The sequence below is a fragment of the Verticillium nonalfalfae genome (assembly GCF_003724135.2).
Source record: "Verticillium nonalfalfae strain VnAa140/NRRL 66861 chromosome Unknown scaffold_36, whole genome shotgun sequence".
Classification (NCBI taxonomy): domain Eukaryota; kingdom Fungi; phylum Ascomycota; class Sordariomycetes; order Glomerellales; family Plectosphaerellaceae; genus Verticillium; species Verticillium nonalfalfae.
In genome coordinates this window covers 33,179-59,204 of record NW_021167261.1, presented here as the reverse complement: position 1 = coordinate 59,204, position 26,026 = coordinate 33,179, and the positions used below count along the sequence as shown (strand labels likewise).

The 26,026-nt window shown below is 57.0% G+C and overlaps 5 protein-coding genes across 5 annotated transcripts; 3 read left to right on the top strand and 2 right to left on the bottom strand.

Moving 5' to 3' along the window:
• Window positions 1-1,846: 1,846 nt before the first annotated feature.
• D7B24_005639 (uncharacterized protein) lies at window positions 1,847-2,320 on the top strand (the record flags this gene model as incomplete). The annotated part of the gene is made up of 1 exon (XM_028639789.1): window positions 1,847-2,320. One exon carries the CDS (start codon window positions 1,847-1,849, stop codon window positions 2,318-2,320), a length of 474 nt encoding a protein of 157 aa, XP_028495857.1.
• Window positions 2,321-3,994: 1,674 nt separating this feature from the next.
• On the bottom strand, window positions 3,995-4,584 carry D7B24_005638 (uncharacterized protein; the record flags this gene model as incomplete). Its single annotated transcript, XM_028639788.1, has 3 exons — window positions 3,995-4,309; window positions 4,426-4,472; window positions 4,533-4,584. 3 exons carry the CDS (start codon window positions 4,582-4,584, stop codon window positions 3,995-3,997), a joined length of 414 nt encoding a protein of 137 aa, XP_028495856.1.
• Window positions 4,585-16,330: 11,746 nt separating this feature from the next.
• On the top strand, window positions 16,331-21,300 carry D7B24_005637 (uncharacterized protein; the record flags this gene model as incomplete). The annotated part of the gene is made up of 5 exons (XM_028639787.1): window positions 16,331-16,478; window positions 16,537-16,663; window positions 16,721-17,032; window positions 17,108-18,385; window positions 18,441-21,300. The coding sequence occupies 5 exons, from the start codon at window positions 16,331-16,333 to the stop codon at window positions 21,298-21,300; spliced, it is 4,725 nt and encodes a 1,574-aa protein (XP_028495855.1).
• A 1,693-nt stretch (window positions 21,301-22,993) lies between these two features.
• D7B24_005636 (uncharacterized protein) lies at window positions 22,994-23,662 on the top strand (the record flags this gene model as incomplete). The annotated part of the gene is made up of 1 exon (XM_028639786.1): window positions 22,994-23,662. The coding sequence occupies one exon, from the start codon at window positions 22,994-22,996 to the stop codon at window positions 23,660-23,662; it is 669 nt and encodes a 222-aa protein (XP_028495854.1).
• Window positions 23,663-23,829: 167 nt separating this feature from the next.
• On the bottom strand, window positions 23,830-25,680 carry PUS3 (tRNA pseudouridine synthase 3; the record flags this gene model as incomplete). The annotated part of the gene is made up of 1 exon (XM_028639785.1): window positions 23,830-25,680. One exon carries the CDS (start codon window positions 25,678-25,680, stop codon window positions 23,830-23,832), a length of 1,851 nt encoding a protein of 616 aa, XP_028495853.1.
• Window positions 25,681-26,026: the final 346 nt, after the last annotated feature.

The window sequence follows — 26,026 nt, the reverse complement described above, 5'->3', positions numbered from 1 at the left end:
GATTGTCTTTTGGCGCGGTACGTACCGATGAAGGGAGGGGGGAGGGGGTCGCATTACTGACTCACTGCCTGATGTGTATACCGGGAAAGCAATAGCCCAGGTTGATTGACAGCTCACTTTGGGGCGGGCGGGTTTGCTCCCGGGGCGGTATTGCTTGCTTGTGTTCAACGCTGGCCCGCCAGCGGCTGCCTTCCCCGGGCATCCCTGGGGCTTGAGAGTACAGCGCACGGGGCTTCTCCCTACCGTCCTGGCGCCTCGCTGTTGTCTCGCCCAGCGGCCCTGTTCTGCAACCCCCCGGGTGGCCGTCAAAGCCCTGCATTGGGTGCCCGGGGGGAGGGGGAGAGTGGGAGAGAGGCGATGCTTGTTGGCAAGTAGGCCTGACCGCCAGCTCGGGCGTCGCTCACTGGGCAGCGAGGGTGACCGAAAAGGGAGGAGGGGGGCAGCGGAAGGGGGCAAGCATCAGCAGAAGGAGGCGGTCTGGTCAAACACCGCTTGTTTTCTTGGTGTTGAGAGGCGCCAGCTGCGCCATGGTTATTGCGGTTGCTTCTCTTTTTCGTTTGCACGCCCTCGTTTCGGCGGCGGTCAGGTCCTCTCGTGGGGGTGATTTTGTCGGTGTCGAATGCGCCGTGATGGGTGGTCACTTGCTTCGGGGGTTTGCTTCGGGGCTGGACAGTGGGATGGATCGATGCGTCCTAGTCGCTCACCTCCATTCCTGATCAATCAACTCTCAGCTTCGCTCGTCGCATCTCCCAGTGAGCTTTGTCGCGCCGCCGTTTGCGCGGCTTTGGGAGGCTCGTAACGTCGTAGCGAGAGATGACGGTGACCACTCGTTCAGTTGTCCATTTAGAAGCAATGTATGCATGGCTGCGCGACTCTGCCACCTCTTCGCCCCTTTCTCGGTCTTCAGCTGACGGCATCTCCTGTTACAGTCACAGTCGCAGTCACAATCATCTGTAATCACGGTCTGCTGCCTGACCAACACGCCCTCCCTCATCGAGCGTCATTCGTCATCTGCCCCCCAAAATACATTTTGGGGGGGGGAAGCAACAAGCCAGCAGCAGTGCTACAGGACGGAACGGCATTCTCTTGGCAAAACGCCCGAGACCTGGGACGACGACCCGAAAGACATGCTTTTTCCATCGTTCAGACTGTTTTGCTTTGTTGTCTCTGTTGACTTGCCATGTCCATTTCCATCTCCGTCCGCGGGTCCCTATTGTGAAATGATTTATCCAGACTTTGGGGATGGCCCCCGCCGTCGCTGGCCTTTTTTCCGCCTCGCCGGAACCGAATACCGACGGACGGACTGACTCAACATGTGTCTCCCTTTGTCTTGGCCCTCTGCCTCGGAAGTCGGGAGTCACTCCAGCGTGCCACAAGCCAAAAGCCAAAGCCTAAAACCCCAAAGCCTAGGGCCCCCAAAGACCTGAAGCCCCGAGCCCCCCAAAGAGCCTAGACCGCACACCCTCCCGCGGCCCACGGTCCCACGCCCCACGGTCTCGCGGCCACCCCCCTCTGACACGCCCCCCCCCCCCTTCCCACCCGAAGTCTACACACCCCCTGACTCCTTCACTCCTTCCCTCCCCCCCACACCCTAGCAATCCCGACGAGACTGAAGGCGCCCCACCATCAATTTACCGTCTTTCCTTGCCTTTGCGCATCCGACCGGACCAGATCCTGGTACACAAGGAAGGCTTCACCCTCGAGATATAATGTCCTCCTCCCCCACCCCCTTGTTCCGGGCCTTCGATCTCTGGCTCCCTTTTCTCCCCACAGACAACAGACATTCCCCAGACTTGACAACGGTATTGTCACACATCAACCCGATCCACCACTACCGATAGTCGCCATGTACGGTTCGTACGGCTCTTACAGCTCCATGGGCTCCCTCACCATGTCGGCCCCCATGGACATCACCTCGAGCAACATGCTCGCCCACGACAGGTCTTGCGCCTTCCCCTCGTGGCCGCGTCGCGACTCTCTCTCTTCGGCCGAGAGCGAGCGTCCGACATCCTACCTCTCGGACGACGATCTCTTCCCTTCGGACCCTTTTGAGGACGACGCCCACAGCGTGACGAGCACCGGTTCCTGTGCGTCGCCCACGGTGGCCGAGGACGAGATGCAACTGCAGCTTCAGATGGAGCGCGAACGCCAACGTCACGCCGCCATGGAGCGCGAGGCCGCCCTCCGTTACGTGATCAACGAGAAGGAGCGCCGCCGCACGGCCATGGCCATGAAGCGCCGTGCTGCCAAGGGGTCTTCGAGCTCATCCAAGAAGAGCCCCAAGAGCAAGCTCGCTTCCATGACGCCCATTTCCGAGTGAAAGGGCCACTGCCAACGGCGATACCGCCACAGACAACACAAAATTGTAAGTGTGCTCGTAAACAACAATGATCACAAACGTGCGTGAGCCAATCAGCTAACAGGTGGCTCAAGATGACTGGACGGTGTGTCATGACACTGCCATTTCCAAAGCCTTAGAGGCGCCTCTGCCTAAAGCCCAACGGCGAAATCAGGAATCGCCTTGGTGTGCCTGACCGCAGCATGGCATTTTGCCTCAGACCACGTCACTTGGTCAAGGCAAAAACGCGACAATGATTTTCTGCGTCTCGCTCATGACGCACCACACGACTCATTTGCGAGTGTCTGTAAGTGCGCGCGAGCAGGCAAAAAGTCACGACCACCAGTGGTGACGTGTGCGCCGCGACCGGGCAGCCATCAGAACAAGCCAGCAAAACAGGCTCAACCGATTACGGACCTTGACCCAGCTGAGCTTAGGCTTACCGCCCAGCTTGTAGCTGTCGGACCGACGGCCGACAGCCGACGGTGAAGAACGTGGGACAGCACCCACGTTCTGCACTGAGCCTTCGGGGGCATTCGGGCGCTACTGTTCCCTAGAGCGGGATTTCAGAACATGGGCATCCCATCCACGGCCCCCCACACACTCGAAGCAATATCCACCTCCCCCACAGCCTGCTTTCTCTCTGCCGCCTTTCCCCTCCCCCCCTACCAGGCAAAAGGCAAAAGGCAGTGAGAGCAGGGTCTTCGGTCCATCGTCGGCCGGTCGGAGGGCTCGCGTGGGAAATTCCGGTGGCCCTGGAATCTCGTCCCCCTTCTGCCTCCTTCGGCAGGGTTCTCGGTCTGGTCTGTGCCACCGAGGTTCCCTCCCCTTTACCCACGAATGGGATGGCTTGGCCATCGCAGAAGCACCGAGGTAGAATTACTCTTCAACCATTCGGTGCATCGCTATCCCAGCTTGTGCTCGGCGCTTCTCCGTGGGTCTTCGCGGTGTTTTCCGCTTCGCTTGCATTTTCTTGAATGATACCCCGAACTGTCGCCGCCCGAGACTTACAGGCCTCGAGGCTGGCTTGGAGGATGGAACGCATGGAACTGGGAGTTTTGGGCATTTGCACGGGCTGCATACTGGCATCGCATCACATGGCACGCATCGCATTGCATTGCATTACAGGTCGTCTGCGAAGACTGTCTTGATTAATTGATACCCTTGGAATACCATATCATTCACACTCACTTGTTCGCATGCATGTGACCTGGATCCCCATGATGTCTGTCAATGTTCTATGCCTCGATCTGGTCTCTGGCTCAGCAACCCGCTCGCTCCAAGACTGCCGAGGGTGTTTTTTTTTTTAGCCGCGACACTACCACGGCAGTTCGAATCCTTGGTCCGACGATACGCTGTACCACGGTATTTGTTGCAAGGGCTGAGCTGAGATGTTAGCTCATCTTGCTTGTGATTGTGCTTGCGCTTGTGCACCGTGACTGCTGACGTGATGAGGCCGAGCTACGATTCGTACGATCCTCGCCGAGACACCCTATTCACACGCGCACTTGCTCTTTTGTGTTACAAGTAGGATGAGCAAACACAATTGGTATCAATATCAGTATATTTCAATTTCGATTTTGTTGGAACCCTCCACAACCCCCCCCCCCTCCCAACGCCCCCGGCTAGCCCCGACACCCCAGTGAAAGTGACCATTTACCCAAAGTGCGTCATCTGCTGGGCGTCCTGCGCCTCGCCAAGGTACGATACGCGGTCCTTTGTGTAGAACTCGACATTGATGACACCGTCAAGGCTCGCGGCCCCGCCGTCGAGCCCGCCGGCCTTGACGCACGTCACGTCCGGCATGACCTCGAGCTCCGTGTAGAGGCTCGACCCGCAGTCGCCGCAAAAGAAGTGCTTGTTGATCTTGCCGCTGGCGCCGACGGCGTCCCACGTCCGCGGCGTGCCCTTGGTCACGGAGAAGGCGGTGCGCGGCACGACGGCGTTGGAGGTGAAGGCGCCGCCTGTCCACTGGAATTTGGCGGGTGCTCCGGTCAGCAAGGTGGTCGCCCAAGGCAGCAGCGCTGTTTACGTCGCCGGGAGATGGCCACAAGGGGTCGGCTCTCGTGCTGGAGAGGACGGCTTACCTTTTGACAATCGATGCAGTGGCAAAGAGCCTTGGTCGCTGCTTCGCCTGCAGAGTTCGAGTCGGTCAGCTTTTGTTTCTTGTCAGAGACGATCCTCGATGACGTACCCTCGAATTGGTAGGCGATGGCCCCGCACGCACAGCTTCCCTTGGTCGTCATGTTGTCTGTCTGAATATCTGATTTGTCTGTCTTTGATCGTGCAGAGACCAGACATCCAGGTTCTCAGGCCGGGCGACTACTTATACCCCGTTGATGGCTCCAATGAACCTCGATAGGGTTTTCGCCCCTCCACCTCAATGTCGGTCCAAGGGCGTCTTACCCACCTCAACCACGGTCAGTCGCGCTCTCACTCGCTTCAGTCCTAGTGGCCCGCCTTTCGGGATTTGCTACTCGAAACTGGTGATTTTGAGATGTTGTGAACCAGTCAGCATTGTCGGCGTTTGAAGAACCAGTCAGCATCGTCGGCGTATGATGAGGGGCGGTGACAAATGCAGTGAGCCGATCCAAGTGCGGGGAAGAGACACTGTATTCTGCGCGGCACGCCCTTGACCCGAGGGCGCCATGACGTCGGATAGTTCGAACTTCAGGAGCTCCGAGCAGCCCTAGGCCTTCAGGCAGTTGACAGGTTTGAAGCCTGAGAACTACAGACCTTGAGGAGAGAGGACTATGGACTGCTGCGGAGTTGAGGGAACCCCCCCCCCCCCACCGAAAGAGGCCACTGATTGCTGATGCCAGGTCACATCCTAGAAGATGTACCGCCGCTTCACCAGCGTCGTCGGCGACAGATCACGCATCGAAAACGATCAACAGTATTCAGCAAAGTCGATGGCGCTAAACCACTCCAGCAGTCCAATCCTGGCATTGACGCTATCCCCGAGTTGCGCCTCCAGAAAGTCAAACAGCTCCCCCTGGCTGGTCCCCCTCTCGCTCTTGCGATTCATATGAATGAGCTATTCGCCCGAGCTGCCGCCATCCAGCCTGACTTCGTACGCCCAGCACCCTCTTGGCCAGACGCCGCGTGAGGCGGCGGATCCTCACAAGTACACTGTGTCTCGATTTGTGTTCCCCAGGGGCAGCTCGCTCGCCCGCCTGGACGTCAGCTATCCCTGAGATCCATCGGCTGATGCGCCGGCACGCTGCCACGGGGGTCCGTCCCGCCGATTCGACCGCACGGTCTGCGTGTCCCGCGCAATGTCCTGCAGCAGCAACACGCGTCGACAACACGTTGGTGAGACGCAGTTGGTCGTCTGGTTCTTGAGATCTCTCTCTGCGTGTGAGTGAGGTCTCGCCGACCAATCCGACAAAGTGAATCATCTTGGCCGTAAAATCACAAGCTGCTGTAGGAGGTGGGATTCCTGGTAGTCCATGCAGGGCCGCTCTTGACTTCGACTCGATGTGCTCCCCGTTCGTAGTTGCTGCACTTGCTATCGTGCGGGTGATGATAGGTAGATCCTTGGTCTGAGCCGTCTCATTTCTTTGACCCATCTATGGCCTTGACGAGCCGGGACGCCTTGATTGCTCTCAGCATGCGAGGTCTTCGGAAAGTCATCCACAGGAAAGACCAAACCAGCTGCATGCGTTTAGAAAGAGCAAGCCCATCAAGCAGCCCGGGCAAAAGTCTGTTGAGGTCTCAGGGCGGCGGTAGCTCTGTGGACAAGGTGTCGTATGTCATCCTTCGGCGCAATAGCCTGCCGGTAAGCACCGAGATCCAGGCTGGTGTATTAAGGCAGGTTTCGCCTCCGCCTTGCTTCAACGGACAACACACTGCTTTACGGCACAGCCAAGCTCAAAATTTGACAGGCAAACAGCAGCAACTAGTCTGGCATAGAGGCCCCTATCAGGGTCCTGAGCACAATGCATCGCATCCTGTCGGGCGTCCTTGGTTCTTGCCAGATCAAGCTCGGCGATCATCCGCGTCCTTGCTATCGTATCTTCGTCGCTAAACGTGGGCATATTAGCCTTCTGGATTCCAATTTCTGGCCGTGTGTCCTAAGCAGGAACTGCGAGACAGAAAGCGCAGGTCTGGTGACACAACCTGAGAGAATGTCGACAAGCGTCAGGCGAAATAAATCATATTACTACCTTGATTGTTGTTCGGAGACGCATCGGCTTTCTCATAGCCTTGATCAGACAGAGGTACATTGATGACAACGTAGGCAGGCACAATCCACTTGACTGCTTCCTGAAGTCGTTACAACCATATACCTGCCATCCTCCGGAATTAATGAGGCAAAGTTACATGAGCAGCGTAATGGCAAGTCAACGCTGCTTGAACGCGGTTGTTGGGGTGGACTGTGATTACATTGCTGGATGATATTTCGTCAAGTTTGTCTCGAACCGTCATCATCCCTCACTTGTGAACCCAGGACAAGCAGCGAGATGACACCTGGCTGTAAAGACTGCTAGAGCAAGGTTTAGAAGCGGCGATGAAGGGTGGGGTTACTGACACAGACATATAAGTTGTCACATATCGTAGCAACAAGTCTTACTCGGTCCAGCTGGCGATATCAAAGTCTGCAATTCTACTGACAACATCCGTCTCACTCTTCATGTAGTTGAATTTCGGTCTATCGGATCTACATCGAGTGACTCCCTTGAACCACCTTCCTGAAGACGAAACAGCTGCAGTCTGTCCGTATTAGTTTACATTTTCTGCCAGAGCAAGTCGATAAGCAGCGTGAACAGGTCTTCCGCAGGTCAGTTTTACCTTGAATCATTGTGTATAGAACACAAGGACATCGGAAATCCGGCCCTCCGCAGCTAGAGCGGTCTCCCGCAACCCCATATGCATGCCTCTGTAAAAGCGTTCCCTAGATTTGGTTCCTGGGCTTCCTTCTTCATCCTGCTACGCAAATGTTTCTCGAAAAAGATACTGGCAAAATTGCAAGCTGGTGGATGATTTTATGCGCCGGGTTCCCACATGTGCGGTCACCATCTTGCTCTCGGTAAAATTCTCTCACTGCCGCCAAAAGCACACTTGGAGCAGTCGACAAGTAGAACATGGTCAAATCGTTTTCTTGAGTGCAACTAGTCACATAACCAGCTCGGTACTTTCGCTCATCTTCTCAGATGAGTGGCTTCCTGGCGAAGTTAGCAAAAAGCCTTCCTGTTTTGAACAGTCCGCAGCTGTCAGGACCCCTGCGGAGCCACCAAGGGCCTGCCAAGCTAAGGGGCTGGCTAGAGGCTAAGGGTCCTAAGAGAACGTATATATAGGCTGCGGAGGGCCCCCCCAAGCTGCGGAGGGCCAGAATTCAGATGTATTCCTATCCCATACCTATATTCTAACTACCTGCGGACCCCGTGGAAGACCCCTTCACTCTGCTCTAAACAACGCTCTGACAGCAGCACTCTCTTGATTTCCAGCTGGACTGACGTCGAGTCACTCCTAGTGCTCTAGTGCTGCTTCATCTCCTCCGTAGGAAGAACATATTATAACATTCTCAACTCTCGCTATGGGTAGTGTAGCATGGTACGAGATGATATTTTACGTGCCCCTTCTAATGCTAGGCGACAGACAGCTCGCTGGAACATCACTCTCGCCGCTTACTTTGTCCAATGTTATTGGAGAATTTGTAAGTGGTGCGGCCTGAATGGAGACAAACACATGGTGTTCACCGCCTGACTCTCGTTTGTTATCCTATCGTCACTTTGCCATGCATCATTGTGACCATGTGCACCAAGCTTTTCTTGATATGGGCTTCAAAAGTCGATATGCTTACCCGCCGAGTGCCTGTCTGTTCGGAAATCAGAGGGTATGTGACGATGAATTTGGTAGCCATCCTGGCTGCGACAGGCCCGGCAGATCAAGGCACTGCGCTGGCCTGGATCCTATATCGGCAGCTTCGTATAATTGTGGGACCATATCAAAAGGAGTTTCTCATCGAGTCAAAGGGAAAACTTTCAGTCTCTTGGGAATCTGTAGATAGGTAATATACTCGATGCCCTTCCTTAAACTGTGGCCCGTTCGCCCTCCTTACAACTACTCATTCTTTACGCTCAGTCTCTTCTCCTGGTTTCCTAAGACTAAACGCCAGGCATTTCTCTGTCAGTGTAGGTCCTCAGAAGTCAGATGTGATACCAGGCATACGTCGACGTGTTTTGCCAAGAATTTTGGTTCAGCGGTTCAGAAACGCATCTGGTCTTTGTGCTTAAATATTGGCGAGATTGTGTGCCGTATTTCCAAATCACTGAATTCAACAGAGGGCTTATGACCAGGCGCCGACGTGGTTGTCGAGATGGTCCACCCTGATGCCTTTTGGGTTGCGCATAACTTCTATTCGAACTTGGCATTCTACACAAACATCTTTCCTGCATTCCTCAAAGAGTGAAGAAAGGGCTGGTTGGTTACAGTCTCAGAATCGGCGAGAAGTACAAAGATCTGAAGGATGCTTGAGGGTAGGTAGTAGGAGCGCTCTCGGACAAGCCTGGTCATATGTAGTGGGAATTTGCCAAGACACCGCGAATAGCTTCACTTTGTATCCACTTCCGGGTATCCAAAGGAATTCTTCCGCTACCACCAGAGATGATCATGAGGTTTAATGTCAAGCGATCGCAACGGGCTCGAGGACCAACAAGAGAACGAATGAAGGACACTCGCATTTCCCATCCTGCGCCCCTAGAACACCGACTCATGAGGCATGTCAGCTGATCGCGACAAATCAACCCCTTCGCGCCGACCCCTCGAATCCCATCACAGTGAATCGCCCGCGCCGCCCCGCGCATCACACCGCCCCAAGAAGCCCGGCGCTTGAGCGGGAAGCGAGGGCCAGCCCGTGCCGCAACGGAAGGTGGGCCCTCGCTTCTCCATCCCTCTCAAGCGTTCCAACGTCAAGCGCCCCCTTCACTTCTTCCCGATGCTGACTAGCTCGGGGGTGGAAAGACTGTTGGAAAGGCGGCGTGCACACCAGGGCAGGCATCGCGGCGAGAAGTGGCGCGACAGCGCGAAAAAGGAACGTGCATGTGACGGGACCAGGGGGGGAGGGCCCTTGGTGGGCTCCGTGGTGATGATCTTGCAGGGTGTGCAGGCGCTGAGTGATCCGAATGAGGGGGGGGGATTCTTGGCATTGGTCGTTGGACAGAGTAAGGGGACACAACGCGAAGGCGAACAAATAGATATTCGTTCGTAATGTCCTATTGATTGCATTTCATCGATTTGCGACAGGTTTCGACTCTCCGCGTCCCTGCCGTAGATTCCGATGCGTCAGGCGTCGGTGATCCCCGCGATTGGGTGCGCAGCTCTGGTGCATGCTTGATAGGCAGATGAAGTTCCTGCTGGTTTGGTCTGAGGCATAATGTGACGAAACGGCGTACGTGCTGATATCAAACATGTACGCCATTCGACCTATCAATCTGGCGTGTCGTCGTTGAGCCTCCTCAGTGGACATGTCAGGCGTTGCACCCTTCATCTCAGACACCCCAGCCCGCCAATGACACGGCAAAAGACCGCTCCGAAGCATCACACGCTGCCAAAGCCTGCAACCCACCTCGAAATACCAATGGAAAGGCCCGCAGCCATTTTGAGTCACGGGGCAGCGGCTTTCTGGGCAGTGCCTTATCCACAAGAGGGTCACGCCCCGATATGTCTTCGGGACAGATCGGGTGCCGCTGACAAGTGAGGAGCCTTGAACGACTTGATTATTTGGACTGACGTATGGTCACGAGATGTCAGCCGGACGACTTGAGCCCCATGGAAGCAATGTCCTGGATTGTCTAGAGTGCGTCGTTCCTGCACGTCCCCTCGGCGCGGGGGCTACAATATGGAGACCGAGTTGACATATCTGGACTTGATAAAACTCTAGTGGGCCAGAACACAGAAGAGTGTATGATGGTTTCGGTATAAGTGGTAGTACTTGTCGAAAGCTGTGTCTGGCCTTGGAAGTCAAATTTGCTTCAATATCGGTTCTAAAAGTGTCAAATGAAAGTCGCAATAGTCCTGTGGTTACAGCCTTTGTGCCTATTTGCTTTCTTCTTGGCAGATCAGATCGACTTGCTCCTAAGTGCTCACATCCTTGACAACTCGGTGGGGAATTTTCAGCGGTAGATTCAGTTGAAAGCGATACTATGGAACTACCGTTGACAAAATGACCAAACAATCAAAGCACCAAGAGTCATGCCAAATACATCACAGGAAGCATATCAGCTGGCGAAATTGTAGACGGATAGGTTCTGTCCATTTGGGATGGTTCGTCAGTGGCGCCATGTTGATTTTCCTTGCTCGAACCGGGCCAGCAATCTTATGGGAGCATATCTTATAGGATCTACTGCGTCTTTAAATACCTAAGCGATGCAGCTCGTCGGAAAAAAAGACAAGTCTAGATTGTGCTACAATAAAAAGAGTATACACTCCTTTAGACCCCCACATAGGACGACTAGTTCATCTACTCCCGTCCGGAGATGACCCAATGCGGTCCAAGCAAGCTCATGACGTGCGTGATGTAGTGATGGCGGCCGTTCATGTCGGCGCTAGGGTAAGAACACGGTTCATGCTTCTGTCAAAGATCGAATGCGCAAACTGAATCTGAAGCGGGCGGTGCTAGGTGGACTCGGGCGTGATGATCCCTACGGTGGACTTTTGAAAATCACTCGAACTCAATGGCGCAAGAAAAAACCATTAACAGGAGCTCGCCTAAAACCCCCTAGCAAAATCTTACCTGGCTCGGCAAATGAACGCCCAATCCCATGCAGTTGAGCGTTTTCATGCCCAGTGGGAGGGCAGGGCGACCGTTGTAGATGACAGCCCCGACTTGAACCTGGCTGGAGTGCGCTTATACACACACGATAGCCAGCCTCATAAGATGGAAATCGGGCTGCAGGGCGGGTGATATTGTGATTCAGTACGAAATGGGATGTGATGAGGGGCGCGACCCTGGCCTAACTACCCCCCCCTGGGCAAGCCCGTCAGCTTCGAGGCGCTGCTCCCGCGAGCATAAGCATGTCTGCCCAGCACATCCCGCACCACCCTTGGTGGAGTGCACATCACATTCCGATCCTGGCGAAAATTGGGCTGCTTGCAAGAACTCGCAGGATCGACAGGGTTTTGTCAACATTGCCAGCTGAACGAGATACCAACTGCAAGGCTGGTCTACTGCCACTGACTTTGGCCTGACACGAAGACAGACGAAGCCCAGTCTGCAAGTCTTTTACATCACCCAAGCTTCTTGTCGGCCGATCATGTTGTGCACCCGGGGGTAAGCACAGACCCCCGGGAACTGACATGGGGGCAGCGGCAGATCGGACCTGATGGCGGGCTTCCCGCTCAGCTAGGTACCTAGTCGGCGAGCTTATGCGGTTCCACGATTCCTGCCACACTGGGCCTGGACATAGGCAAACAAAGCTTCGTCGATAGATGAGACAAATGACGGAAAGGATGTGGGAAGAGGACAGGCTTCTTGAATGTCATTGTAGGGGTTTCATGTTCGAAATGACGCGATGGGAAGGCAATGGCTCTGCCTCGTGCAACGTGGGGAGCTTGCACGCCAAGATGAAAACGAGCTGCCACTGACAAGTTGATGGTGGACTCGAAGGTCAATCCGCCAGCCTGCTCTGCTTGAGAATGCGTCCTTCTGGCACATGATATACCGCCGGCACATTGATGTGATAGTGAAGCGGCAGGGGATGACACTGGCATGCCGGGACCGAATCCTCAAAGTGTCACTCGATGATGAATGCGAGACCACAGACAGACATTGTAGAGTGTGTGGGAATGACCGCCAGAAAAGGGCCTTCAGAGGTTACGGAAGACTGTCATGGTTGATTGGCCCGCCGTCCGAGTTCATTGCTGATCTCAGGCACGTCACTGCGCAAAGTTTCAGAGAAAACGGTGGTATGCATCATCTCAACGCTGTGAGAATTCGTTGCGCGGATGGTAGCGGATGGGACAATAATGCCGGGGCCGTGAAGTGTGCTCGGCTTCGTTTGGCGAAGCCACAAGGACATCAATTATGTGATACAGCGTGACACAATAGGTTGAGCATGGTTTGCAAATGGTGGTGGCCGCGGCGCTGGCGTTGAGACCTGGCGGGGTTTCCTAAAGTGCTTGCAGATGGGACGGCTAGCTTACTGACCAGGAGATGGCTCGATATCCTGTCAGGAGGATATCTGACCATGGGGGGCTACCAGGGTGCGTATTGGGCTGATGTTCAAGGCCAGTAGAACAAAGCGAACACAAACTCAATTGAACGAGTCACTCGTGGTGTCGAAGACATGGGACCGACTACGACGTCTCGGCATGGTGGTCAAAGTCGGGCCCCAAGGAAGCAGCCACACTGCGTGCCTCAGTAATTTGGGTGCTCGTCATGCGAATGGAAGCCGGGCTGGGAAGGTTACATGCCGAGTGCAATATCCTGCACTGCCAGCGAAGTCTGGTCCTGGAGGATAGTGTGTACCCAGGCGCATGGTCCAATTTTCAGGGGTCGTTCAGTGGTGTCGGCGGTATCAACAGATAAGGTACCTGAGAAATAGAGGCGAGAAGAGAGAGTATGCCACCTGGATATGCGCTGCGGCGCCACGAGATACATGTCGGCTGGCAGCTGCACAGGCAATGTCGAGTACTACCGTTGGCTCATCAGTCAAGAGGATTCGGCCCCCCGCGACACATGAGTTTATCTGATGCAGCAGGCGTGGGGTCCGGGTGGGAGTGCAGTACATGGCATAATTTGGTCGCATATGCATCGCCCGTCGAACAAAGAAAAAGGACTGTTGACGACCCAACAAGCGCGAGGCTGCATCTTGGGTGTGGCTCCGAGAGTGTGTGGTGTCTGCGACCGCGGGTCGTTCGAGCTGGTCCCCGCGTGGCCGATGTGGGGTGGTGGTGGAGGGTGAGGTGCAGGGCAGCGCGAGATGGGGATGGTGAAGGTTGTGATTGTTGAGGGTCGTGTTGCCTAGTCGGTCGTAGCGAGAAATGTGATGATTGCGATTGTCATGGCCGTGGAAATGGTGCGACGCAATGGAGGGTGGCTCAGGCCGTCATGCCACGAGGCAAGGTGGCGGAAGAGCACAGAGAAGTGAGTGAGTGTGTGTTTACTTACCAGAGCATAGACGACAATGTACTGGAGCTCGAGACAGGCCGGCCCATCTCGTCACATTGGCATTGTTGATGGGAACTGTCACACTTGGGATGTTGATAGGTACGTACCATGTACCAGCTGCCGAGTGACGAGGAGCACAGAGTCAGGAGAAACAAGGAGATGTGGTAGGAGGGTTGTTGTCGCCGTCGTCGTCGTCGTCGTCCAAGGTGCGAGGTACTGTAGGAGAGGGGGAAATGCAGAGTAGCTTGTACCTCGAATGAAGCTCTCGGGAGCTCCTACCAAGCCAACCAATTCAGTCAGTCAAAGCAAGAGTATCCAGCACCTCAGGGCTCTGGAGAGTGGGCCGTTGACGGGAAGCTAGCACCGAGCGACCAGTCAGCTCCTGCCGTGGTGAGGCACCCGCATCGAATCGAAAAGGCACTTGCGATCCTCAATTGGCTGGCTGCAAGAACTGTAGGCGCCATCACACCCCAGCTCGGCGCGTAGAGCTCCAACCCTTGCCCTTGCCGTGGTGTTGCTGCCCCACTTGCCCCACCGAGCCCCGCCCCCTTCCCCTCCCGACACTGGACGACGTCTCTTCTTCTCCTTCATCACTTCATCTCTGTAAGTCTATCACGCCTCGAGACGACGCCCAACCACCTCAGTTCTTCGCTGCTCCCCCCCGGCGCCGTTACTGGGATCCCGCATCACCCGTCTCTCGGTCTACTGATGGAACCGCCTCCTGCACACGCTGTGGCTCGCGCTATGGATATGGACATGGATTCCGACTAGACCTAGACACCACACAGCAGCCCTCGTTACGCCAGACATCTCCAGGCCTGACCATTTGTATGGCGTGGACATCAGAACACAGCAGGTTACTGGCACTGCATCTGTAAGGTACCGCCTCGTGCCTTGTGCTCGAAGTTTTCCTGGATTTCCCTTGGACGGAGGACCACTCCGCCTCCTCCACTTGAACTTGGTCAAGTGATAGACGAGAAAGCACCGGGCGAAAAGGTGTCTCTTTCATGGCCATGGCAGACGCTTGGATATCATGAATCGAGCAATTCTCGACCGTCGACTATCACCACACTAGGCCGGATGGCGGCCGGCCTCGACCATGCCATGCCACACAGGGACAAGAGCGACCAGGGCCACGAGGGTTGGAGAGGCACTTGCAACGCACGCAGCGCACGCAGCGCACAGTCAGTGCAGTTCCTGCGGCTAAAAATGGCATGCCAATACCAACAAGTACTGACTGACACCATACCGCCGTGACCATGGCGGCAGTGTGGTGAGCGTGGTACCTCTCCGCACCGTTGGCCGACTCCTTCAAACTGCCCTGCCATGCCGTCTCTCCCCAATCCGATCCCTCTTCGGCATGCAAGTGGCTTGCTCGTAGTCTAGTCCCTGGACGCCTAACATGCTCGTACCCCGGGCACCCTGGTCCCCTGGCCCTGTCTGCATCGTCTTGGCTCCCAAACAGATGAGCCGGTCCGTATCCGCCCCAGATCTCGCCAACCCTCCTCAACCCTTCGACCACTTGCCAAAGCTCTAATTTTATGGCCCTCTGCTCTGCCGTCCACTGACAAGCCGTCCTGGACCACCTTAGCCGCCAAACTGTGACTCTGCTCCTATTCGGCTCCATCACACCCCAGGCCCCAAGACCCCAGCATCACCCGGGACCCTCCTTCACGCGCCAAACCTGGTGCTGCTCCTGGTGCTGCTGCTGCTGCTGCTGTCAGTGCCACCACAAGAAAGTCCTCCCCTTCCTTTCGCTCCGTCTCCATCTCCGTCTTCGCCCATCTTTCCGTCCTGCACATTGCGACTCGACTCAAACGTCCTCTTGTCTTGCTCATCCATCTTGCTCTGCCTTTTGTGCATCGCGACTCGAACATCAACTCGCAAAACGAGCGTCGATCCGCCATCGTTGGTCCCCAGTGCTACAGCTCATCCGCTCCTGCTCCCCGCGCCTGCACCCGCACCAGCATCCATCCTAGCCTTCGCCTCGTCGCCCGCCTTTGTGTAACCCGGCGAAACGTGCAACATCTTGCGCCAACACCATCGTTCCCCACGAGGGCTTTCTTGCAGACGCCTCTTGGCCTTGTGTCTCACTTGCCTTATACAAGACCCATCGACTCGTTACAAGCAAAACAAACCAACTCGCCCAGGTTGAGGAAAGCGCTTGCAGCCATCGCGGGTTACAACAGCAGTAGCCACGGCTAGAAGCAACCGATCCCACCGCCATTCAAAGTTAGGCCCGCACAAGAATAAGTCCCGTCAATTTGGTCTGCCGAAACGTGGAGGGTTATTTGGTCCGGGAACGGACATTGCGGCGTTCCACGTGATGGTCCAAGAAGAAAAGGTGTAGCCAACGTCCTGTTGGTTTCCTACTTCGTCACAAATTGGCCGACCGGGCTCTTGATCGACTGCGGATTGGTACGTAATCAGTCCCACAAAGCTCACTGCGGCGACCTCTTCTACCCCGTCACTATCCAAAGTGTTCTGGGAGTGCACAGGAAGAAGTAGATCGCTCGCAGGCCCTGCTCCCTTGGGAATCTCTTCCACCCTGCAACTCGCCGGCTAACTGCACGTGCAGATCGAGATTTCGAAAGAATATCAGGCCCGTCATGTCCGCCCCCATCTCTGCTAGGCACCACACTGCCACCGCTAGCTCTGGAAGGTCGTCGAGGGGTCGAGGCACACAGATGCAAGATTTCACCATGTCACCCCAAAACATTCAGCGTTTTTTCGAGCCATGCGCTGCTACAGCCTCCATGTTTCTCTATGCGCAAGGGTCTTCAGTCGTATGCGCCCATCATGATACCCTCACGATTGAGAGGAGGTTTTCTCGGCATTCAGACGAAGTTCAGTTGCTCGCCGTTGATAACCAAAGTGAAATGGGCGCTGGACGACTGGTTGTGAGTTATGATGCCGGACAGACAGCTATTGTCTGGGACCTCATGACCGGCGACGAAGTAGCTCGATTTGCCTCGTATGAGCACTTGACCACAGCTGCTTGGATGCGCAACGGCAATGTTGCGTTCGGTACGTCGTCCATCCCCGCTTCCTGCTCCTGAAGAGCTTGCGACTTACACTGTCGTAGGCAATACCCAAGGCAACATCATCCTCTTCGAGCCCACAACATCAGAGCACATCTCTGCGAGAACTATAGATCAGATTGCTGTCACCTCTCTAGCTCCAGCGGCTGATTGCAGGACATTTGCGATAGGGTGAGTGCCCTGGATGGCTCGGACGCCTCCAAGCTCACGCTGCTAACCTGACTCCAGCTACCAAAACGGCTCGCTGTTAATAGCCACTCTCCAGCCACGATTCACAATTCTTCACAATCTTACCACCTCGAGAGCGCCTTCGCCCATTGTCACCTTGAACTGGCACGCTTCTTCATCCCGGCAGAAGTCGGACATGCTGGCTGTCCAGACCCATGACGGTGATCTTCGGGTCTGGAGCGTCTCAAAGTCGTACAATAGTGACGACCCAGCCAAGGTGGTCAGGATATTGAGGCGAACTGAAAACCAAATCACTGGTCCCAACTGGATGGCGTGGTCAAAGAACGGTCGCATCATCCAATACTCGGACTCGTAAGATCCCTTATCGCCACTGCGACCACAGCCGCGCGCCTAAGTGCATGACGCTAATCATTCTTCACATTATAGGGAGACTTCCTCATGGGATGTCAGGACAAAACACGTCACTTATGATAGGATCCCCACCCTGGATATTGTACGGGGCCTTGCTGTCTATGGTCCTGGCGCAAGCCTCTTTACTCTCGGCGCAAACAACACGGTGCAGCAGTTTGACCTTAACGTCCCGTCGATCATTGTCGCCAATGTCCAGCATCCGGCCAACCTATTGCCACCGTCGCCACCTGTGTCTATTGAGGAGCAGGCTGACCAGTCGGCTCGAAGCGCTACCACGATTGCCACGGATTCGGATGCCACGTCGGCATCTATCGAGGGGGTCTCAGAGAGTGATGATGATCACCTTTCGCCGTTCGGCCGCATAGTCCGCCAGAGCGTAGCTGAGCCCGCCCCCTCCAATGCCGCTGACCGCTACGACACTGCCAGTCCTGTCTCAAGCCGCAGCGGACTCTCGTCTCTCTCAAGATCGTCTGCGGGCTCTGCAACACCCGGTAGATACCCGTCTTCAGTACTGTCTCGACCCCTGACCGAGAACACTTACATTTCGTCTGGTGCCTCATCTCTGCGCTCTTCGCAGGCTCCCGTCTACAGAGAAAGGGAAAGAGACGTTTACTCGACCAGTAGCTTGAGTGGCACGTCACTCTCTTCGACTAGGTCTCGCAGAAAGCCGTCGCGTCTGCGCCACGAAGTTTTGCGGAGCCCAGAAGACTCCAAGGTTCACGACCTCTTCCAGTATACTCGCAGCCGCCTGAGCGACATTCCTTACAAAAACGTGGCTGCCGAGTCCAGTCGTCTGACGAACGATGACCTGCGTCGCCAGATGCTTAGCACCATCTTCGGCTGGCAGAGGGAGATGGATGATCTGGTCCGCGATGAGCTGAGTCGGCACCCCGCCGGCTCGGCCAGCCGGATCCTCCTGTCCAAATGGCTAGGCGACATTGATCCTGACATCTTGGCCGCCAACTCCGAAAATATGACCTCGTCTGACTGGATGCTTTTGGCGCTGAGCGGTATTGCGGGCAAAGGCACGCAACAGGCTCAACATAAGCTCGGCCTGGCTTACGTCCAGCGACTGCTCGAGACGGGCGATATTCATGCTGCCGCCACCATCCTCATTGGCATGGGTGATCACAATGATGCCATCGAGATCTATGTCTCGCACAAGCGCTACATGGAAGCTTTGATCTTGATGTGCTTGTTCTATCCGGCAGTTTGGGAGCGCCAAGCAGCTCTAATCAAGAAGTGGGGAGAATGGGCTGTGATGCACGGGCAAACTCAGCTCGCAGTGCGATGGTGAGACCTTTGCGCCGACCTCAGATCTGAATCTTGTACTGACAAATGCCTCTAGCTTTGCCTGCACTGGCCAGGAGTCTTCAGAACCATGGACCTCACCCTCGGCTGCCCAGGTCAACTTTCAAAGCATCAATGCCGCGGTGAACCCAAGCATCCCAGAGATTCTCTCACCCCCACTCTCGCCACCTGGGATCACCCGCGGACCGCAGCGTAGCATTGCGAAAACATCAGCCCTCAAACTCATCACATCGTTCGGCGACCAGGGCGGAGCCAAGTCGAAGTTCTTCTCGCAACAAGACGGCGGACAGACTCCCATCGCTGCTGGCGTGACCCCTATTGCCGAGTCAGCCGTCTCCCCTGGAGGCTTTGATGTTACCACAGCGTTCATCCGCCCGTCCAACAGGAGTCAGTTTAACACGCCCAACTCGGCTAGGTCAAACACGTCTGCATTTGGCCGTAAACGACTTCCATCTATCGGCGAGATCCCTTCAGATCTACCTCGTGATCTGAAGCGGAGCGAGGCGTCCGCTACTCCCGTCGACCCTAACGAGGCTCGCCGAGCTGCACACACGCGAATGTCGTCTTCTGACCAGGAAACATTGGCTGCTGGCCTCTCACTTCAGCGCGCCGCGACCGCTAGCCCAATGATGATGCGTGATTACCCGAAACCGTCGCGAAGGCTGCGAACTAGAGATCAGGCACCGCCATCTCCAGACGCTCTTGTGACCGTCAAGATGGAAGGTAACGTGAATCGACGAAACGGTTCTCGTGACCGCATCCCCAAAGGTATTCAGCTGCAGCTGCAGCCTATGGAGCACCCGATGATCGGAGAAGTCACGTCCCCTGAACAATCGGTAACATCATCGACTCGTTTCCACTGGCCATCGCGGCGCCGTGGTCCAGGCTCTGTGGCAAGCTCCATCACGTCTCAGTCTAGCACCGGCAGGAGCCACCGCAGCAACACTACTGGTGCTACTCGCCAGGATTACATTCACAGCCTCGACACTGCTCAGTTGTATGGCAAGAAGCAGCGTAGCCGCCACAGCAGCCGGGAAGGCCGTCAAGAGTCTCGCGGACGAGGCGAGCGAGAGAGCAGCCGGTCGCGTACTCGTAAGGGTGCGTCGCGGGAACGCTCTGGGGATCGCGGCCGCTCCGCGAGCCGCAAATGGCCCAAGGCCAAGCGGTCACCAACATCACCTATTCCAATGTCGCCTGAGGACCTCATCAACCTGAGCACCCCCAAGATGCTGGACAGGATGGGTGAAGATCCCGTCACCGCAAGAAAGAGCAGCAAATCCCGTCAGAGCAGTCGCAGCCGGCAACCGAAGAGCAGGACTTCCAGTCGCGGCAGTCAAACCCGTCGCACGAGTCCAGAGGCTCGCCATCGACCTCCTGCGCTGGACTTGCGAGGTCGCAGCAAGGGCCGTGAAGGATCTGCAATCAGATCGCCGTCCTCACCCGTTCCAATGTCTGCGGGGGCCATCCATTACCATGGCTCTGAGGATGAAGAAGATTACCGGAAGGCCGTTGAGGCGCAGGAAAAGTTCCGCCTGCGCCATAACCGTAGCGCCAGCCAGATTGAACCTAGATCTCCAGACCTAGCTAGGCAAGAGCCATCCGAGAGTCGCCGCCGCCCTGCGACGGCGTCTCCCGAGCACCCAAAGCAGACTGTCATGGTCCGGGCCGCGCCCTCCACTGAGCACGCTGGCGACCTCAAGGCAATGAAGGACGAGAGGCAGCGCAAGAAAGAACAGGCCGCCCGTGAGCTCGAGGAGCGCCGCAAGTCGCTCGCGAAGCGGCCGTTAGCACCTCTGATCCCCCATCCCAACGACATTTCTCCGGCTCTGTCGCAAATCGTCGAGGCTCCTGCCTCGACTCAGATGGAAAGCTCTCCCCGTTCCAAGACGGCCGATCCCACTCGAAGCATGTATGCCCGCAGCAGTCAGAGTGTGCACATTGGCCTCCCAGCAACTCCAAAAGCCATGCGTCTTATTATCGGCTCTGACAAGGCAACGCCGCCTGAAATGCCTCCCATTCCGGCGACATTCGCTCAGCGACACTCGCCTACTGCGTCACCAAATGAGCCGCACGCCAAGGTAGAGTCTGGACAGCCGGAGGCAGAGCCGCTCACTCTCTTGCCGTCGACGGTCTACCAGCCTCCCACCAGGCCAATGATTCCTCGCAGCATGTCAGCACCCATCCCAGATGAGCCTCTGGGTCGACGCAGGTCAGACATGCCACCGCCGGCTGGCAAGAGCCATGGGCGAACGCACTCTCGAGGCCACTCGATGCTGAAGGGATCCACTGGCGAAATTCGGGGCATTGACGAGATGCTGGGCGATAGAAGCATGAGCGAGTATCGCAGGGCATCCCACGATGACAATATGCCGCCACCGCCGCCACCACCCCCTATGCTCAAGGAGCTACAACACCTGGCGATGCCTCCCCCACCACCCCCAGCACCGTTGCCGCACTTCATGCAACCCGGCGCTGGCGCACTTGGAACGGGTATGATTGAGATTGTTGTGGACGACGACGAGCAGCAGGCGCCTGTGGCCACGCTTGTGGACACATCCATTCCTGTTCTGGCAGCGCCTCCGGTGCCTTCCGGCAAAGGGCACCACTCTCGCGGACGCAGCTTTACGGAGCGTGAAAGAGAGTACCGAGACAAGGACAGCAGCATTTCGACGCGGTTCACAAAGGCGACAGAGCGGTTCCGGTCGGCGAGCCGTCCGCGAAAAGACTCGAGCATGGTGCGCATCCGCTCACCTGGACTCGACGGTGGTCAGACGATCGCTCCATACGAGAGCGTGCCGATGCCTGGAGGGTACGGCCAACATGACCTGCTACGGTCCCCCATCATGTCCGACCAGCAGGGTCTACCGACTGGGCTGCACGAGAGCGAGATGATCTAAGTGGGCGTCTTTTCACAGGCGCGCATTTCCTTTATTTGCTTCCTTCAGACTTTGAAACACAAACGATAAACGACTTCGATTCATTTGCATGGCGATTGGCGTCCAAGGCATTTCTTCGATACCAGCCTTCGCTTCGGCGGGGGGCACGCATGCACCACGCGTAGATAGTTGCTGAGCAAAGGATATTCATGGCAGTCCAGCACTCTTCAGTACGGCAGACGAAGACGCAGACCCTGGACAGGGCACTATGACAGTTGGCGGGGTATGGGGGGCCTGTGTGTGTGCGCGGTGCAAGCAGTGCGGCTGTATTAACTTTTCTTACTTTCCTTGATGTGGCTCTCACGGCACGCGATTTGCTCGGAGACGACGGAATGGACTTTTGTGCTCGTTCACTTCATGACTGATATGACCAAGGTGAAGAGGGAGAGGGGAAGACGGAGGAGAAAAGGGCAAAATTCAAAAGGCCGTAGGGAAAGGGGAAATGGATTTACATCGTTGCCTCGCGGCATCTTTGTGTGGGAAATATGGTACGGTGCTTAATCAACATGTCTGCTTTGGCCCGACTTTTGCCCATGCCGAGGTGATGATGGAGGTGAATGAAGATGACGTGCATTGGCTAGATTGAGTCAAAAGGTCGGTCACTGCAGCGAACGGACAGGTAGTCGAACATGGCGAATGGTAAGATCTTTCCAGAAGCAGCTGTTCCGAAAGACAGATCCAAAGAGCGGAGAGCAAGTCGTGGTCGGGGGGGGGGGGGGGGGGAAGGGAGGGTTGAAGATGATAAAGGAAAATCAAAATCAAAAAGAAGTCGTCATCTCCACCTCGTCCGACCAACCCAAGCCCCCAGCGATCGTAATCCAGCACGCCATGCGACGGTGAAGGTGCCTCTGCAGAGTGAAGCCTCCCTCAAGTGTCACCTTCATTGCTTAGGGCCGCACGCAGCATCGCTGGTTACCCAAGCGAGTGGACGGCCACCGCGGCATTCGTGCTGGGCGCCAGCTGGGGGGTTCGAACTGGGTTTGGATCAGTCCGGACGAGAATTGCGAGAGCTTTCCCCGTTGGGCCATTACAGCCGGCAGAAAAGCCGGATTGGCTGGTTTATAGACCCAGAGCTCATGGCCAGTGAGATGCTTAGTCAGTACCGACATGGAAAGGTGGACCCCACCTCGAACAGTGGTGCTTGCAGCAAGGTCCGAGTCCAGTACTGAGTGAACCAGAACAATGTTGATTTGCGGCTTAGAAAATAGTCCCAATACAAGGCTGGGCTACCTGTCAAGCCTGTCATTGGAGTTACCTCGCTTTCCGTCCTGTCATGTCCACGGGCGGCTATGATGCTTACCGAAGGAAGGCCAGTCGTACTGGGGCAAGGCTTGATTAGTCATCCACCGAGGGCGCTGTCGATTAGGTCCCATGTAGGTAGGTACCTCAGCTTCCCTCTCAAGCTGTCAACTGACGGCCCACCATCTCGAACAGCTTCATCATGGGTAGCTTCGCAATGCCTCCATGAGACTTCGTATCGCTCCGCAAATTGAAGTCGCGGACAGCTATACAGCTGTAAATCCCTGACAAAGCTTCTTCTAGCCAGGAGTACAACGAGCGCATCATCACAGTCGTCGCCTAGGTCGATCCAATTCCCTACTACGTACCTCGATGATCTGGTGCAGCGGTTCCTGACCACAGAACCAGCGGCACGATGCTCACGACAGCGCCCCACCTGCTCATACGCAGACCCTCGCCTACGACTGCCGAGTTCACCGTCACGACCCGACCACCAACGACTCTCCCGCTGCGCCTCGCTCTCCTGGCCCTCGTGCCCCTGCGTCTCGTCGTCGGCGGCTTCTCCCTGCTGCTCCTCTGGTCCATCTACCTCCTCTCGCCATATGCCGTTCCGGCACCGTCCAAAGCGATCGACGCCCCTCTTCTCTCCACAACGACCTTGCTGCGCGCCCTCCACAGCGTCGCCCTCTCGCCCCCCGGCGTCGTGGCGCGCCGCCTCGCCGCCACGACCCCGCTGGTGCTGCTGCTCCCGACGGCCGTCGTGCTGCTCTGGGCCTCTCTGCGCCGCGTCCACAAGACGGAGAGCCTGCTCGTGCTGCGCGGGTTCGGCATCCAGACGTCGTCGTCGTCGGGCAGCTACCTCGCGGGCACGGCCACGCGGTTCATACCGACCGAGAAGATCAGGGATGTCCTCGTGAACGAGGCGTTTCGGGGGTTCGAGGTCCGCCATTACCTTGTTGTCGTCGTCGAAGGGGAGGGCGAACTTGTCGTTGTGTTTTCTGGGCTCTTGCCGCGGCGGAGGATCGTCGAGACGGTTTGGAGGGGCGTGAGGGGGTGTTTGTGGGAGGAAGGCGGCAAGCATTGACGTGGAACACTCGAGAAGAGAGACAGGAAGGAATATACCCAAGTACTCGGCATGGCGAAGTAAGAGCATACATATCTAAACATGTGAAACGGCAAATGGATTGCTATCAGAAGGAACCGCCACTATGTTTTATTGTATCTTTGATCGTCCACCTCGGATGCAGAGTGTCATGCCTCCGGCTCTTGGACCGCTGGCGTCGCCGTCCCCGATCCGCCCTCCCGTCTCGCCCGCCTGTCCTTGGCCAAGGAGACGCGCCAGTTCTCTTCCTTCAGCAGCTCCTCGGACGAGCCGTAGCCCATGCGCTGCGCCCAGCGGTCGTTGATCTCCATCGGCGACGGCACCACCTTCCTCTTCATCAGGGGCAGGTGCTCGCCGGCGAGCCGCCCCTCGTTGCCGCCGACGTAGACCTTTTGCAGCACGTTCCACTTGACGTTCTGCGCCGGGTCCGCCTCGGGGCACCCCTGCAGCGACACGAGGTCGAGCAGCCTGTTGGCCAGCAGCTCGTCCATCTTCTTCTCGCGCCACCCGGCCCACAGGACGTCGACGAGGCCGCCGGCGCCGTACTTGTTCTCGCCCGCCTCCCACACCCACGCCATGCCGTCGGCCTGCTGGCCCTCGGGCACGCTGCGGTCCGTCGGGAAGATGCAGTCCCACAGCACGAGCGGCACCTCGTGCGCGAGCCCGTAGTTGGGCTTGCGCGGGTGCCGCTCGACGTCGAGCAGCTCGTCCACGACCTCGGGCCGCTCGAGCCCCTGGCCCACGAGGAACAGCACGCTGACCATGTGCCGGATCTGGTGCCACAGGAACGCCGACCCGCGCACGTGCAGGTAGTACACCTTGGGCGTCACGCCGCCGCCGCCGCCGCCATCACCACCACCATGCGCTGCCGTCTCGGGCTGCGCAAACGCCGCGCCGGACAGGTACGGCACCGCCGACGCGACGTCGTCGACCTCGACAATGTCGGCCTCGAACATGCGGCGCATAAAGTTCGTCAGCTGCTTGCCGCCGTCGACCTTGCAGAAGTTGCGGAAATCGTGCAGGCCCTCGAACTTCTTGGCGGCGGCGCGCATGGCGTCAATGTCGAGATAGCCGACCTTGGGTCGCGGCGGCGGCGGCGGCGCGGCGTCCTTCTTCTTGCGCGGCTGCGAGGGGCCCTTGGGCGGCGTGAGGCCCTCGGGCGCCGGCGCAAAGGCCGGCTGCGTAAAGTAGTAGCGGTACTGGCGCTCCGTGCAGGAGAAGCGCGCCGAGAAGCCCTCGGGCGTCGACGGGCACCAGGCCAGGATGCGGATGTCGGGCGGCAGCAGGCGGTTGAGCGTCTTGCAGTAGGGGAGCTCGTCTTTGATGGGGTCCCAGGGCTTGGGCGCGGGAGGAGGTGATGGCAGCTGCTGCTGCTGCTGCTCGGCTGCGGCGTCCTCCATGCTGACGTCCCCTTGACCGTCCTGCTGCTGCTGCTTCTGCTTCTCCTGAAGGGCTTCGGCCTTCTTGCGCGCCTCCTCTTCGAGCTGGGCCGCTGTCTTGGGCAGGGGCTTGCTGCTGCGGAGGCGGAGGCCGATGACCTGGCCAAAGGCGCTGACGCCCTTGTCCGTGCGTCCGCACTTGGAGTAGTCGAGCTCCTTGTAGTTGAAGTCGATCTGGTCAATGTCCTCGCCGGGCGGGAAGATGAGGCAGGCCTTGGTGAGGGCCGACCACAGCTCCGACTCAATCGTCGCCTGCACGGCCGACTGCTGGTGCTCAAAGCCGTTGTAGTTCTTGCCGAGGTAGGCGAGGCGCAGGGCGACGTAGCGGTACGAGTAGCGCGAAGGATCGATGTTGGCGGCTCCCTTCTTGCGCTTCTTCGCAGGCGGCGGCGCTGCCACCGCCGAGGACGAGTCGCCGCCGGGTGTCGAGGGGGCCGAGTGCGTCAGTGTCACGGCTTTTTTGGCGGCGGCGTCGCGGTGGCGGATCTCCATCTCGAGCTGCCGCACGCGGCAGATGAGCCGCTCCTTGTCCCAGGTGTCGTACCTGACGTTGTTGGACATGGTGGCGGTGGACGACTGCGTGCGCCGGGTCTGGTGATGGGATGTAGACGATGGCGATGAAGGTAAAATTCTCGTGATGTGAGGGGAGGACGAGAAATGGAGTCTAGGGCGCAGGACGCTGGACTCGGCCGCCGAGAGGAGACTCGCAGCCTTCATCAAAGGTCTGCCCGTGTTCGAGATACAAGGCAATAGAAAGAATTCATCAAGCAACGAGCACTACTTTTTTCTTCTCTCTCTATACATGTTGGATGTCGTTAAAAAACGTCGAGAGCAAGAGCCTCGAAGTGAGTTGAGAGGAGGCGCTCGAGCCACATCAAGTGGCTGTGTTAGAAATCAATTGGTGTGG